The 14,837-nt window shown below is 35.3% G+C and overlaps 2 protein-coding genes across 7 annotated transcripts; both read right to left on the bottom strand.

Annotated features, from left to right (window-relative positions):
- Positions 1-1,702: 1,702 nt before the first annotated feature.
- Positions 1,703-6,957, bottom strand: LOC130946715 (F-box/kelch-repeat protein At3g23880-like). Of its 6 annotated transcripts, none has more exons than XR_009072348.1 (7): positions 6,822-6,957; positions 5,415-6,724; positions 4,896-5,066; positions 3,164-3,778; positions 2,928-3,060; positions 2,442-2,605; positions 1,703-2,112 (listed from the first exon to the last, which is right to left on the bottom strand). XR_009072348.1 is itself a non-coding variant. In XM_057875550.1 (2 exons), the coding sequence occupies exons 1-2, from the start codon at positions 6,716-6,718 to the stop codon at positions 5,039-5,041; spliced, it is 1,332 nt and encodes a 443-aa protein (XP_057731533.1). In that variant the 5' UTR covers positions 6,719-6,937; the 3' UTR covers positions 4,402-5,038. The 6 variants fall into 6 exon arrangements, 1 of the variants encoding a protein (XP_057731533.1); XR_009072347.1 differs by having other exon boundaries at positions 5,415-6,727; positions 6,822-6,937; XR_009072344.1 differs by having other exon boundaries at positions 5,415-6,937.
- Positions 6,958-8,192: 1,235 nt separating this feature from the next.
- LOC130943678 (cellulose synthase A catalytic subunit 1 [UDP-forming]-like) lies at positions 8,193-14,698 on the bottom strand. Its single transcript, XM_057871665.1, has 14 exons — positions 14,472-14,698; positions 13,850-14,045; positions 13,575-13,756; positions 13,244-13,355; positions 12,965-13,154; positions 12,077-12,343; positions 11,629-11,974; positions 11,407-11,544; positions 11,195-11,320; positions 10,670-10,882; positions 10,300-10,564; positions 9,918-10,114; positions 9,436-9,786; positions 8,193-9,060 (listed from the first exon to the last, which is right to left on the bottom strand). Exons 1-14 carry the CDS (start codon positions 14,553-14,555, stop codon positions 8,476-8,478), a joined length of 3,252 nt encoding a protein of 1,083 aa, XP_057727648.1. The 5' UTR covers positions 14,556-14,698; the 3' UTR covers positions 8,193-8,475.
- Positions 14,699-14,837: the final 139 nt, after the last annotated feature.

The raw sequence follows: 14,837 nt of genomic DNA on the forward strand, positions 1-14,837 counted from the left end.
AGCAGAGTTCCACCATCGTGCGAGCTGAACCCCAGGACTTCGTTAACTTCACCTTCATTAGTGAGACCTCTGATTTGATAATAATCCCCAACACCATGTTCGTCCTCAATCCCTCTGTTCGCGTTCTCCTCTTGTTGAACCCCCTCAGGTAACAATACTGCCTCAGCAGCCTTCTTGTCCTTGTTAGCACCCTGTCCTCTTCACATGTTTGTTTCGTTTCCTTAACAAAGAGGCCTTCAATTCCTTCAGAGGATTCATTAAACTCCACCGCCCATTTCCTAAAGCCTCCTGTCTCCGTTCTGAATTCCATTGATGTATTATGTCTTCATCCTTTTAATTTATACTTTATCATGGATATGTATAAATTATTTTATTTTAATTTATATTTATTTTTTTGTCTTATGTATTTTGATAATAGGTTTTAAAAGTGTTATAGTTTTTGCTTGACATATTTATAAGATGTTTTTTATTTATTTAACTTACTTTATTGAGCTAAATAAGTATAATTAATTTATTATTTCAATTATTTAATTTAATTAATTTAAATTCATTATCATATTAATGCTTGAGTTGTTGTTTACCAAAAGTTAGTCCTCATTTCATTCTCAATCTTAAATATTTTGATTTTAAATTTCATATTTTTATTCATTGTTTTTATTTTTTATTCTAATATCAAATTTAATATTTTTAGTACTTTTATTTTTATTATTAAAAATTTATCAAATACACTAAAAAAATTCATTAATTTTTTTAATATAAGTTAAATATATCCAAATAAACTCTAAAATAAATATAAAAAACAATTGTGTTTTGTTTTATATCTATGTTTTTCCTTCTAAGGTAACTTCATATTATACTCACAGTAGGTCTTCTAAAGTGGATTAACTTTTTGGGTAAATTTATTAATAGTCAAAATTGAGATACTTGTGAAACTTACACATATTCATGATAGAGTATAAATCAAATTAATATTAAGAATCGCAGTATAATATTTTCAAACTGAAAAAACATTCAAAAAGTGTTACTTAAAATTTGATAAAGAGTTGCCTTTTATCTATAATAACACTTTGAAACATAAAGCAATGCTTTTGATAGCCTTGCAGATGCGGTGGTTGTCTTAAGTCAGAAACAACGCTTTTTTGTTTTAAAAGCAATGCTTTTAAAAGCTACTCTTTAGAAGCGTTGCGTTTTCTTAAAAACTGACAAAAATTCAGCCGCTAACAGAAAAATGTTGCCTCTTCTTTTGATTTTGCAACCCCATTAAAGGGTTGACTATAGTTTTGAATATGCAACACATTGAAGTGTTGCCTATTAGTTTAAGTCTTCAACTTGTTAAAGCGTTCGACTATTCTTCGAAAAGGTAAATACCAAATTAGTACCCAAAAGATTCTGGCACCAACAAAATAGTTTCTAAAAGATTTTAAAATTTGACAAATGTGTCCACGAGCTCGTCAGAGCAAATCTCCAGCAAGCACAATGCTGACATGGCCACCGTATTTTGGTGACCTGACAAACCACCCCCAATTCTAATCCCTCCCTCCCCAACGCAGACTCCTCCTCTATCTCCCTCCCCATCGCAACCCTTTCCCTACCAACGCAACCCCCCTCTCTCTCCCTCCCCATCGCAACCACCCTTTCGGCAATTCGAAATTATAAAATCGGTCATAACCATAGTAAACAAATTCTATTTGCTTTCCTTCAATTCAAAGATAGCGATAATATATATCATATATAATTAATAAGCTGATAGTCAATAAATGCAAGTGCTTTATTGCTTACTTAGCTTTATTGCTTAGCCAAACCAAAAACATGAAGACGACATCAAGAAGAATGAAAATGAATTGATAATAATAATTAACAAAAAGAAGCTAGCTAGTTAGCTTTAATTTCTTTGAATTTGCAGCCAATACTACTTGATTCCTCACTACCACTGCTTTTCAATTAAGCAGCACTTTCCTCCTCTCTACTCACAAATATATAATTCGAATTAATTAAACTTCTAATAAATTAACTAACTTCCATATATGAGATATGAGGAATTTATATATAAACCTACATGTTGTTTGTTGTGTTGATGAATAGGCAAAGACACTTCCATTATAACTTGAATTCCTGCATACACAAGATAATACAAATAAAAAAAGACTAATTACATATTAAAAATAATTACAGCGATGGTGTTTATTATTATTAATTACTTTGAGATCTTGTAAGGATGAGTGACAAAACTCTCTTTAGGTGGTCCACATTCAATTTTAACTTAAATAGTCTGAGAAAGATTTTGTTATAGTAAAATTTCTTAGAAGGTGAAGAAATTCACTTACTATATAAGTGGTTAAATATTATTGGGTCTAAAATCATGAAAATTGATACTAAATCATAGGTTACTAATATTTTTACTGAATTGAAGATATCTTATAAGATTAAATAAGAGGAGAAACCTGAATCAGCTCCTGCCACTCTTCTTTTGTTGCAATGTTCATCGCACACATGGCAATGATTACATGCTTATCGCAACCAGATTGAGAGCGTTTTTCTTCATTCATCTTTTTTCCATCATTCATCTTTTCTCGAAGTTCACCATCAATAACACTTCTTCAATAATCTTCGGAGGAAAACACAGATACATAAGATGCATGTGTTCAAAGATTGGCAACTAAGCACTCAGAAACACAAGAAAACAACAAAACAACAATATACAAAACCTAAATACAAAAAGTACGGGGAAGATAATGAAAATAGTTTGCCAATGGTAGCAGTACATTTTCGTTAAATATATTTATGAAAAGAGTTCTTACACACACCACTAACATAAACTGAGACATGTTTTCAACTCCCTAATTAACTCTAATAATTTAGATCAGGTCTAAAAAAGCATACGAAAATAAGTGAATAAATTGGATGAAGGAAAAGCATAAAAGTAAAACCTGCTTTTCGTAAAAACCACCAAAAGAAATACTCATCCGGACCCTTTTATCGGAAGGAGAAGAACAACCAGTAGATATAACCACCATGTAAGAATAATTTCCTGGCTCTTCATATATTCAACAAAGCAATAATCTGAAAAGTCAAAACAAATAAATACATAAATAATCTAAGAAGTCAGAAAAACTGCACTTTCTTAATCATTGATCATTGAATGAATAAATGTTAGGTCACATACACCTTAGAGGGAGTGGCATTCACCACGTTTGGACTCTACACAAGGACCTTACAACATACTAAATAAATAAAATAATGCAAAAAATCAGCGCCACATTCCCTGAAAGCCAAACGAAACTTCGTAGAAATAAAAAATCGTTGCCATACATAAATGTAAACGAGGAAAAATCATTTGAAGGAAACAAATGGCTTTTCAATATTCAACTCACAAGAGCAAAGATCCCTACCGGATTTTTTTGTCAAGGTACATTTGAACCATGTGTTACAAAAGAATAATTGGCTCAAATCAGTGGTCCTTAATTTTTAATAAAATGAAAAATCAAAACAACATGTTGCTTCCCATGCTTAAACTTCCATATGTTTATAGTCCAAACTTTAATCAAATCAAGTGCAATCTTGTCTTCTTTTATTGTTATTTTTATACAGCAACTCAGAATATAACTATAACATAAGCACCTACAACTTGAAATGCATTTGAAGTTTTGAACAGACCATGATCGGCATTCACCTCTAATTAATGAGTATTGTTACCTTGGCATGTTTAGGACTACAGTCAATAGCCTCTGTATAATGCTTCAAAACCTCATGAGAATTTTGCAACTTGAAGATTCCATTTCTTACATGCCATTGTTTCCCAGGAATGGAAGTCATTAATTATTTTTGACATAAAGACCTTTCTCTAAACAGCCATGCCATAAATTTTGTATACATTGCTTATGCTGAGTTTAAAAAGAATGAGGGTAGGGGTAATCACTATATTATACATTTATACTCAGGAAGAAATTGGACAGATAAAAAATGCTAATTACATCAACAACAAATATTCCTTCATTTTTTTTAATTCAGCTTTCCAGTCTCAAACCAAATATATAAACAGTTTTATTTTTATTATTATAAAAAATATCAAACAAGTATAGAAGAAACTAAAGACAACTAATATGCGGACTTAATGAATGTTGGCCGGCCATGAATGGAAAATAATAGACAAGTTTAAAAGGATGAAGACATAATACATCACTCTATTTCTTTCTTTTATTCCAAACGAACAATCTTGAATACAATCAAAACAATTTAACATAATGTGGTATTTTTATTCTATAGCCTAAGAATCTTGAATACATGAGCATAACATTACCAACTATGTATCAATGATTTTTACCAACTTGACCCAAGATTTAGGAGAACCAGCCAAAGCCAAGATCTAGAAGATCTCATCACCTGAATATTGAGCTGAATGTCATTGGGTAAATTGAATAAGACAGGACACATGATAATTCGGTTTTGCTTCTTTAATTGCATTCCATAAGTTTCCTTATAAATTGATTGAAACAATATTGCAGAAACACTATGCTGGTTCAATAGCATATTCATATGGGCAGCCGAAATTAATGTGATAATAGTAGTATTTCAATTAAAATTTTAATGGTGCAGGGATTTGGTTCCGGAGAAATTTCAGATATACGTCTAGGGATGGTATCAGTTGAGAGAGAAAGCGTGACTACACACCAAAGGATAGTTATTGCATTCACTAGTGATGGGGAACATGCCATATATCATTCTACTGCTTTGCTATTATGTTCTTAGCAACAAATATTTCTGACATTAAATAAATTACTTTAACTATCACCACAAGTAGTACAATGAAGGTACTTTGAATTTGTCATGGAAAATCACTAAGGTACCACTTTATACTAAGTTTAACCTATGGTATGATATGTATGCCTAATCATTACCAAAGCAAGTTGGCACAGATGGATGAGGGTTTGTGTTCCTTAACCATCTCTCCTGGGTTCGATACTCACTGGAGGATGGGAATGAAGCTTGCTTGCTTGGGAGGGTCGTCCATTTTGTGCCTCTGCAATACCCGAGGAATTAGTCATTGGACTTCTGGCCTGACGTATACCCTGGTGCAAACCAAAAAATTGTATGCCTAATCATTACTTAGGAACTATTCTTTTTTCACTTAAATTTACAAAATGAAACAAGTAAATGATGGTCATTTTTACATATCCATCCCCGGCCATGCCCTTCTTCTCCACGAAACAGTAGTATTGATATAAAATTACTATGGTCAATGATTTGCAAGGAAGAATAATGATACCAAGAATATTAAAAGAATTATTTGACTAGAATAGGAGGATCAAACCAATTATCATAAAGCAGTAAATTCTATTTGAAACATAAACAAAGTACTCAGATAAATAATTTTGGTAACATCAATAATAAAGTTGGTAATTCGAGAAAGGCTTCACCAAGAGACAATAGGATTCGGTTTGGGTTTGATGAAACGCAGCAGCGTTTTGGATGAGTTGCCTTGAAGACCATTTGGTGAAACTAAGCTTTCATGGTAGATATAAGCCATCCTAGAACATATACTTTGAGAAAGATAAGGATCGTTCTCCGCGCCTTCATCAATCACAGGAAAATCTACGCTGCCATCATTCAAGTTACACAAAACTATTTTAAAAGACGGAGAAACGGCCAAAAGCACATCAGTTTCCGAGATATAGAGAGGTTGTAAGGGAGAAAACAGGCCGTGGAAGGAAATCATTGCCAATTTAGTCCAAGATTGAGCATCTCCATATTCTTTCATCTGCCACACAATTGAGGGTTGTGTTCTTAAATACCCATAACAAACAGAAAGGCAGTTTATCAAAACACACAACTTTTTGCATTGTATCCAGAGATAATCACTTGAATCCGTATCAGGCAGGGTAAAATGAGCATAAGTCTCTTTACCCAAGTCAAAATAAAGAACCACATGATTAACAATCCAATTAATAGTGCATGCTCTGCTACTACCGAAAAATACCCCATTCTCTGCCATACAAAAGTGGTTAGTTGGGATACCAAGTAGGCCAAATGGGCTATCATCAATTCTTCTCCACGACAAAGTTGATCCAAATGTATAAATTCTGGTACTATATTCAACACCAGATGGCCCTTTCTTCCTTATAATTCCAAAAAGCTTGTAACTGTCACTGAGATGATCATAACCAAAGCCAGAAGAGAAGGCTTGACCGCTGATTTGCGGTGATTGGAATGTGAATCCAGTACAGGGGTTCCACAAGATGCCACGCGTATTCTGGTAGTCATGCTCATCAAAAAAGCACAACAATCCATGGCAAGAACCAACGATTCTGTAGTAGTGTTGTCCACTGAAGTAATCGACTTTAGTAGGTTCAGAAGGGTTCTCCATTATTGACTGTACGGAGAGAACTCCAATACTGTCGTATCTAACACCACTGCATCTGAAGGGCAAACTGTTGTAACAAGCAATTCGTAGCGGAGTCAGGCTTGGATTGCGTAAGCGTGAACGACGAAGGTGGTTGCGGGTGAAGTCAGGGGAGGAAATTAGGTTTCTCCATGACCTGCACACACTCCTTAGGGAAACAAGCGTCCTTGCCGGAAGCCTCAGCAAGATTTCCATTATCATCTCTTCCGATAGGTCTGGCAGCGGCGGCGTCCTGGCGGTGGCCGTGTGACAACGGAGCAGTAACAGCCCTCTCGACGCATTCCTCTCCGCGTCATTCATAATTACGATCAGTAACGTCATTGATAGCTGCTGTTTCAGTTTGAATTTGTGTTGCTATCATGTATTCTATTTATATGTAGGTTTTCAGGTTTCAACATGAGCATCAATGAAACTAGTTTGATACCTGATTTAGCAGCGGTCTTTTCACTCCGGCAACCTTCTAACGGCGTCGTCCCTCTCTGTTTTGGCAGCAGCACGCGTCGCGTCTTAGAGGGCCATCGTCTTGTGAAGGAGCTCTGACCTCCGAGTCACGTTTATTGGGATTAAGTACTTGTTTGCGCTTGATAAAAAAAAACATATTTTTTTAATGAAAAAAGATTTTTTTTTTTAATTTTTAGTGGGTTTAACAAATTTTTAATAATAAAAAATATTTTTTGTTTGAGAAGTTATAATTTATATCTTTTTTTAAAAAATTTTTTTTTAAAATATATTTTTTATATAATAAACAAACAAAAAATATTTTTATATTATTATACCCAAACATAATTGATAGATAAAAAATTTTTTTTACATAAAATATTCAAATATAAAATGACTTTTATTTTTACATAAAATTTTCTAAAAAAATATAAATCAAAAAAAGATTTTTTTTTAAAAATTCACTCAAATAAGTCCTAAGAAAAAACTCATCCGTTGATGGAAAAGGTATTGGTTGTAATTAATAGGATTAGGTCCGACCCAACCTATGTCAAAAAAAAACTAGACATGGATGTCTTACAAGAAAATATTCTTTGGTGTATCTAATAGAAATTGGTGTCTAATTGTTAAAAATAGAAATTTAATAAATTTTTAAATATTTAAAATTTATTAGTTAGACAAAAGTTAAATATCAAATAAAAAACACTAGAGAATCGGTCATATTACAATTTACAAATACGATAGTCGTGATCACTATGCTAGTAACAGTTATACATATTGTCATTATCAAGCTTTTGCTTTGGTGCTTTTGCCTTATTTTTGAAATCTTTGAATAAAGTTATTTGCCTATTGGTAAGAATCTTATTATCAATGTATCCCCCTTTAATCAGGATTAAGATAAAGATTTTCGAAAATATCGAATCGATTTTGTGCAGAAAATTGATACCCAACTTTGATTATGCAGTGTTATTCTCTCTATTATCCTGTTCTGGCAATATTTTATATTTTTTAATCAATGAGATAAAATTTCTTATGATTCGATAGTTATGGAATCAAATATTCTATTCAAGTGTGAGTTGATTCTCACTACTTTCTTATCAAATTTCAATTTAATGGTTTCTAAGTAGCAGAAATTTGTCTTTTGAATCGTTCAGAGATTAGCAAGCTAAGCTTATTTGGGAAGTGAGTGATAATGGATCCTAGAAAGGAAGACAATCAAATTAATATTGGAGGTTTGTAATGTCTCTGTTCAATTTGAGACCCGACTTTGGATTATAAATTCAAACCAAAATTATCTTCAAAATTGGCAGTTTATAAAAATGGATTTCTAGACAGAACCAAAACAAAGCCAGATTGCTTGAATTAAATTACTTGACATAAATATAATTTATATTGTGCGTTCAAAGTACATGACACGAGTACATTTTTCCTTAACCTATTCTTACAAGGACCAAATAAGGTTTAAAAAAATAAACGAACGATACAAGAAGGGGACAACCCTCCAAGACAACCTTAAATGGACTTATGTTCTTGCAATATATACAAACACTTGGAACTCTAGAGTTTCTCCAAACACGAGGAGATCAAAAGGGGGTGAAACCTTAATACATTATACAAAAAATAATCCCCAAAATTTAACCTTAACAGTCTATGCCACATTGACCAGAGGATGATTTGTTGGAGCCATTGGTGAAAGGGTCAATTCTGACCCAAAGCAACGAGAATATAGAAGCAAGAAGAATAGACCAAACAATAACAATGGTTGGTGTTCTGTTTTGCCTTCCCAAAAGACCCTTCAAGAATGGATATAGATGTGCAATGACCCAAATGGCAAAGAAGAGTTTTCCAAACAACGGACCCCAAGACTGGTAGCCACTGTTTATGGCGTACGACACGCCGGCAACGATCCCTACTAAATTCACAATGAGCACTGTTGTCGGTGGGATGAGGAGAGACGTCCATTTGAACACGTAAAGCTCGGCAAACTCTCCGTCGTCGTCCGAGGCCTTTGACGTGACAGTGAAGTTTGTGTCAATCCCAGCGAGCACCTTGAGAAGACCTTGGAACACTGCGAAAAGATGTGCGGATGTGCCACCGATGACCCAAAACTGTTCATTCCTCCACCAGTCTTCTATGCTGACCCCACTCCACCTAAGCTCGAGGATTGAAGTAGCGAAAATGGAGACAAAAAGGAGGATAAACCACATGCTGGCGAAGTTGCTTATCTGCACAGAATTAACCAAACTTATTAAACCACCACACTTCATCAGGAATAATAAACTTATCAAGTACACACTAACATTTTAGGCCACAAAATATTAGTTTGCAGACAAAATCCCTTAAAGATCGATAATTATCTTGTGGTCCTGAAAAAATTGGATTTGCTTAACAAATCCACCCTAAAGGATAGACCACTTTGTCAAAAAACTAATGACTCCGAAGCCAAAATAGTGGTAAACCGTTTTAGTCTTTCAAGTATCACAGGATACTGATCAATCTTTGAGCAGCCACTTCGTCACTGAACCATTCTTCCAACGGTTAAAATAGTGGTTTACTCTTAAAAATTACCCGCAAGAAATGGGATAGATGAAATCATTTACCTCAGGAATAATAAATTTATTGGTGAGAAGACAAAATGCTGGAAGGGTACAGTATGCAAGCAGCGGAATCGAGGTGAGAGGGTAGACGATAGTGTTAATATAAGCGAATCTCTGAAGAGGCCTCAACCTCCCATTGTACCCATACCACAAGGGACAATGCCTACTTAGAAAGATCTCAATTGAACCCAAGGCCCACCGAAGCACCTGATTTAGACGATCAGAAAGATTGATAGGAGCTGAACCCTTGAATGCCGGGCGAGGTGGCATGCAATAAATGGAAATCCAACCACGTGCATGCATCTTAAACCCGGTCAAAATATCTTCAGTCACAGAACCATAGATCCATCCAATCTGGTTAAGTAAGAAAAGAGTTTCATTTAGGAAACCAAATGAATACTTGATTAATCTCATACATCAGATTTCTTGATACCGTTAAGTGGCGAACAGGAATCATGAGCACAATGATAAATACACATGCTCACCTCTTTGCCCCATTCTGTTTTGTCTTCATAACCACAGCTGATAACATGGATTGCTTCCTTAAGAAGAGTTGCAGGGTTGGTCGATGGAGGAATGCCACCCTGTTCCATGTAGGTGGCTGCAATAAAAACTGGAGACTGACCAAATCGTTTCTCTAAGCTCTTTTGTGACATAAGAAGTGACCTCTCATCATCATACCCTGCAAAAGGATGCAATATATAGCACCTCATAAGACATTATGATCTCAACTTTCAGACAATTCTGCATGGTGAATACATTACATGTTCAACATAAGACATTGCATGAAATTCAACATACAAAAATCTACATGCTTAAGCCACTGCATACAAAGGAGTTACAAACTAGTTTTTCACAATAGCATACCTTCAACACCCTCTTCTATGTCTTCCATATTAAAGATGGGAACAGTGGATTCAGTTCTTTTAACACCCCTCTTCTTGTCATTGAATCTTTTGTGACCACCCGGTCCCTTCTTCCTAGAACCCCAACAACTCTTCACAATAATGTTAGGCTCCAAATCTTCCTCGGTCAACACGGGATCATAACCATACAGAGCCTGCCTATTGAAACAGCAACCAGTTCCGACGTAGACTGGGCCTTGAATACCATCCAGACCCTTCAAGTTGATCTGACAAGTACAAACGGGAACATAATTTAGCCAAGGCACCAGATAAGAATGCAAGGAGAGAGTATTATCTTGTTCCAACGTAACGAAAGTAAATTCAAGACGTACATCAAAGAACACAATATTGCGATTGGCATATCGATCGTGCAAGTCAATGCCATCGAACCTCTGAGGAAATTGTACATAGCATGTTTTCTTTCCAAAAGCAGGATCCATCATGAAGCACATGGCTTCCTTAAGAGCTTTGCTATTATTGAAGTAGTGATCACAATCGACATTCAGAAGATATGCACCATTGGTCAACACAGCAGAAACTCGAATCTACATCACACATGATAATCCAGAGTTAGATATGCTTGGAACCCTTTTTGGTAGTTTTATAATAATAATAATAATAATAATAATAATAATAATAATAAAACAGCATAATCTCTACTAACAAAAATGAATTCAAAATCATTTACATCCTAAAGCAGCATAAAAAGTTTAGTTTCTTTTTATTCCCACACTCATGGTATACAACTGTGCACCATTAAATCAGATTTACAGTATCACATCGTTTAGTGCAAAAGAAGACTATATATATCAGAAAACAATAAAGTGAACAACATAAGGAGTTTGAGCATGACATACCAAGGCATTCATAGCTCCGGCCTTTTTGTGATGCTGGAAGCCAGGTCGCTTCTCACGAGAAACATATACAAGTCTAGGTAGCTCATTTCCATCTGTGTCGAGACCACCACTATGACCTAGAAATACCTGCATATTCCAAAGCATTACAGTTAACCCAAAAATATAACAAAAGTTAGAATATTTTAAGTGCACTTTGGAAGAAAGAGCAATACTTGAATCATTCCAGGATGATCCCTGGGATTATTTCCAGGCCAAGGAGTTCCATCTTGCATTGTCCATCCTTCTTCTGGCATCTTTTGAGCTTTAGCTACAAGGGCATTGATCCTCACTTTGAATTCTTCATATTCTCTCTGATAAGAAAAATTAAAGTCTATAGTTAATGGTCTATATAAGGATACATTTAGGAAATGGAAAGAAGATGCCTCAGGACCAACCTTCATTGCTCGTCTCTCCTTTACAAAAGAAGGTTGAATCTTGTCCTTCAAGTAATCAATCTTCTGTTGAAAATAAAACTCAGGGGCTCTTGGCTCAATACTGTGCTTTTTGCAGAAGGGCACCCACTTCTTTGCAAACTCAGCTGTTTCTGATAGGGCTTCAAAAGTTAACATAGCTGAACCATCGTCTGATACGTAGCAGGAAACCTTGTCTACAGGGTAATCAACAGAAAGAATGGACAAAACAGTGTTTGCAGTTACAAGCGGAGGCTCTTTGAGTGGATCCACTGTACTGACAAAAACATCAACAGGGGCCAATTGTGACGGTTCTCCATCACGGTCATACCTAAGGAAGACAAACTAATGTTAGTGAGATAGAAAATACCACATGATAACCAAACCAAGATACCAAGCTGCATAAAACATTGATAAAATAGGCAATCCGGACCTTAATGCAAGCCTTTCAAGATATGTCTCACGGTTAATGGGAAACCATTTTGGAAACTGATCCAAGAGCCAGGATAAGGCAAACCAAATCTCACAAATAACTGAAGTCAACCATAGTGGGTATGCATCATTCACAGGATGAGTTACACGGTATTGTAAGAAGAACCCGAGAATAATCAGCCGGAGTATAATAACGACACGATAAGGGGTCAGCTGAGATGAAGGAATAGGCACCACACGACTCAACGGCTGTCTAGCATCATCAACCCTTCCAATAACAATTAATTTCCCATTAACTTGATAGAAAATGAAATTCAGAGCATATGCTTTTAAAGCTTGCGTATTTTGTGTAAGTTATGAGTTTAAATTGAAATATTTAGGCTTTTAACCATAACAAGGATGACAACAATAAAACTTTATCCAAAAGGTGGGGTTAGCTACATGGATCAAACAAGGACAATGTGCCATGTCATGTATCATGTTGCAGCAACATTGTTTATACTTAGATCTCTCTTGACCACCTCATGTAGAGTAACAGTTTATAGAGTAGGGAGACAAATGCAATGCAATGTACAATATGATATTTTTAAGAAAGAAAGCGAAAGCAAGCCAATTGTAAAATAATGAAATTTTTACAAAGTAAAAAAGAATAGAAACATTGAAAAAAAATTAAGATAAACAAATAAATTCTGAGGGGGAAAAAGCTAAAAACTCAAAAGGTGAATGTGAAAAAGTTCAAAATCAATTATATCATAAAACATTTCTTTGTTTAGTTCAAACAATTGCATCCTTAGATGTGTAACTGGCAAAAGGCAAAAGTGACACAATACTGCCCCAATTATGCCCTCGTAGTCATTAAACATAAATTTAAACAGCTTAAGCAGCTTACATTTGAAGTTCTTCCCCATTAGAACCAGTTCCTTCGATGTCACCTCCTTTCCCTTCATTGTATCTACCAGTCATTTGCACCATATTTTTCTCCTGCTTGAGTTTCCAACCTTCAACCCTTTCTTTCCAGTCAACATTACCCAGGCCATAAGAATTTAAGTCCTTGGTTGGATCAACAGTTCTTACAGGAACTGTAATAACAAAAATATGGCCAATTTAAAATTAGCAATAACCATAAGTATTATAATGTGGCATTGATTCAAGTTAGTGCATTCTTTACCTGGTTGCCGTGGATCAGTATAGGCAAGTGAGTGAACCTTGTCAGATGGACCCAAAGGACCCGATGTAGTTCGCACAGATTGAGTATCAGGAGTAGGAATCTCACCCGACATCTGATGATATAAACAGATAATTAGCGAAAAGCATCACAAAATGGTATAGAAAGAAAATGAAAGACACATGTAAAAATGTAACATACTCCTCCGTAGGAACATGCATAACCAAAGGTACTATTAACTATAAAAGAAAAGCTAATCATCTTTGGTGGTTGTTTTTCACTTGTAATAAGTAGAAACAACAGTGAGAAGCTAAACATCAGTTTTGTTTACTACCGGCTGTCCATTCGTGAGAAGTGGAATCGGTTGTTGAGGATCACGTCTAGAAGACGAAGAAAGGTCAGCATCTTCTTCCCACTGCCGCTTTGCCTTGGTATTTCCCTGGCTATTATAATTGAATTCATTATCTATATCATCAATATCATCCTCCTCATCGTCCCCCTCTACTCGAGGACTCCCTGAAAAATCCACACTCAACTCATTCATTTCAAAAATTCAAACTAAAACCAACAAAAATCAACAAACATATGCACAAGGGAGCAAACAACAACCTCTGTGCCTCTTGTATCTTGTCTTGCACTGGGGACAAGACTGGTTCCCATCCTTCCTTTCATACTCGTAACACGGACGACAAACCGGGAAGGCACACTCATTGCAGGCAACGAAGACATCACCAGTGGCAGTTAAGCCAACAGTATCACCACATATTTGACAGATTTGGCCATTTAAATTCTTCAAAGGCTTAGACTGCAGCAAAAACCATACACATTACACAAAAAGTCAGAATTATTGTACCTAAATTTAAAAATTTAACACCATCCTTAAGAAGAAAAAGAATGCGCCAAATCCTTAGCAATAATTGTACTTGTACAGTACATAAAATATTAAAAAAAAACTCAAAAATAAAAAATCAAACTTGAAGATCAACATGAGTGAACACGCAGATCAGATCTGAGCTGCATTCAAGGTAATCAGTACGTTACCCAATTCTCAATTAAAAATATAACTAATTAAATAAATACAATTATAAACATAATACATATAAATATAAATAAATAATTTATTAAATAAAGCCATATTCTAAGGAGTAAAGTAAATGCTGTTAGAGAGTTGAACAACGACAATGCATTGTGGATGATGCAGAGAGAGAGAGAGAGAGAGAGAGAGACTAACCCCACTATCGGTAGAATCGTGGCGAATCCGAACAAGCTCGTTCCGTTTGTGTGATCCAGCAACCATTCCAGCGGTTGCCTCCATCTTCTTCTTTTTCTTCTTATTTCAGATCAGTGGAGAAAAGATCACACGATTGTGGTGAAGAGAAGGGAAATCAGAACCTTAAAATTTTAGCTCATTCAATACGCCATTTTCAACCTTTCTCTCTCTCTCTCTCCCTCTCCCTCCAGCTAGCATGGACTCAGATAGTGTGTGTTATTTTTATGGTTCGTGTGTTTTACCTGCTGGACTGGTTCCCGGTTTTCACTGTCTTTTTTAGCCGGCTTGTACGGCTCGGCTCTCTCTAGATTTTAGGGGTTTTCTTAG

This window comes from Arachis stenosperma, chromosome 8 (assembly GCF_014773155.1).
Source record: "Arachis stenosperma cultivar V10309 chromosome 8, arast.V10309.gnm1.PFL2, whole genome shotgun sequence".
NCBI lineage: Eukaryota > Viridiplantae > Streptophyta > Magnoliopsida > Fabales > Fabaceae > Arachis > Arachis stenosperma.

Excerpts from the sequence above, each read along its gene's own strand:
- LOC130946715 (XM_057875550.1), bottom strand. The coding sequence starts at position 6,718 with ATGACGTTACTGATCGTAATTATGAATGACGCGGAGAGGAATGCGTCG. Across the intron at positions 5,067-5,414 it reads CCGAATCCTATTGTCTCTTG|GGTATACGTCAGGCCAGAAG; the intron begins GTGAAGCCTTTC and ends GGTTTGCACCAG.
- LOC130943678 (XM_057871665.1), bottom strand. The coding sequence starts at position 14,555 with ATGGAGGCAACCGCTGGAATGGTTGCTGGATCACACAAACGGAACGAG. Across the intron at positions 14,046-14,471 it reads ACGATTCTACCGATAGTGGG|TCTAAGCCTTTGAAGAATTT; the intron begins GTTAGTCTCTCT and ends TTTTTGCTGCAG. Across the intron at positions 13,155-13,243 it reads TACTGATCCACGGCAACCAG|TTCCTGTAAGAACTGTTGAT; the intron begins GTAAAGAATGCA and ends TTGTTATTACAG.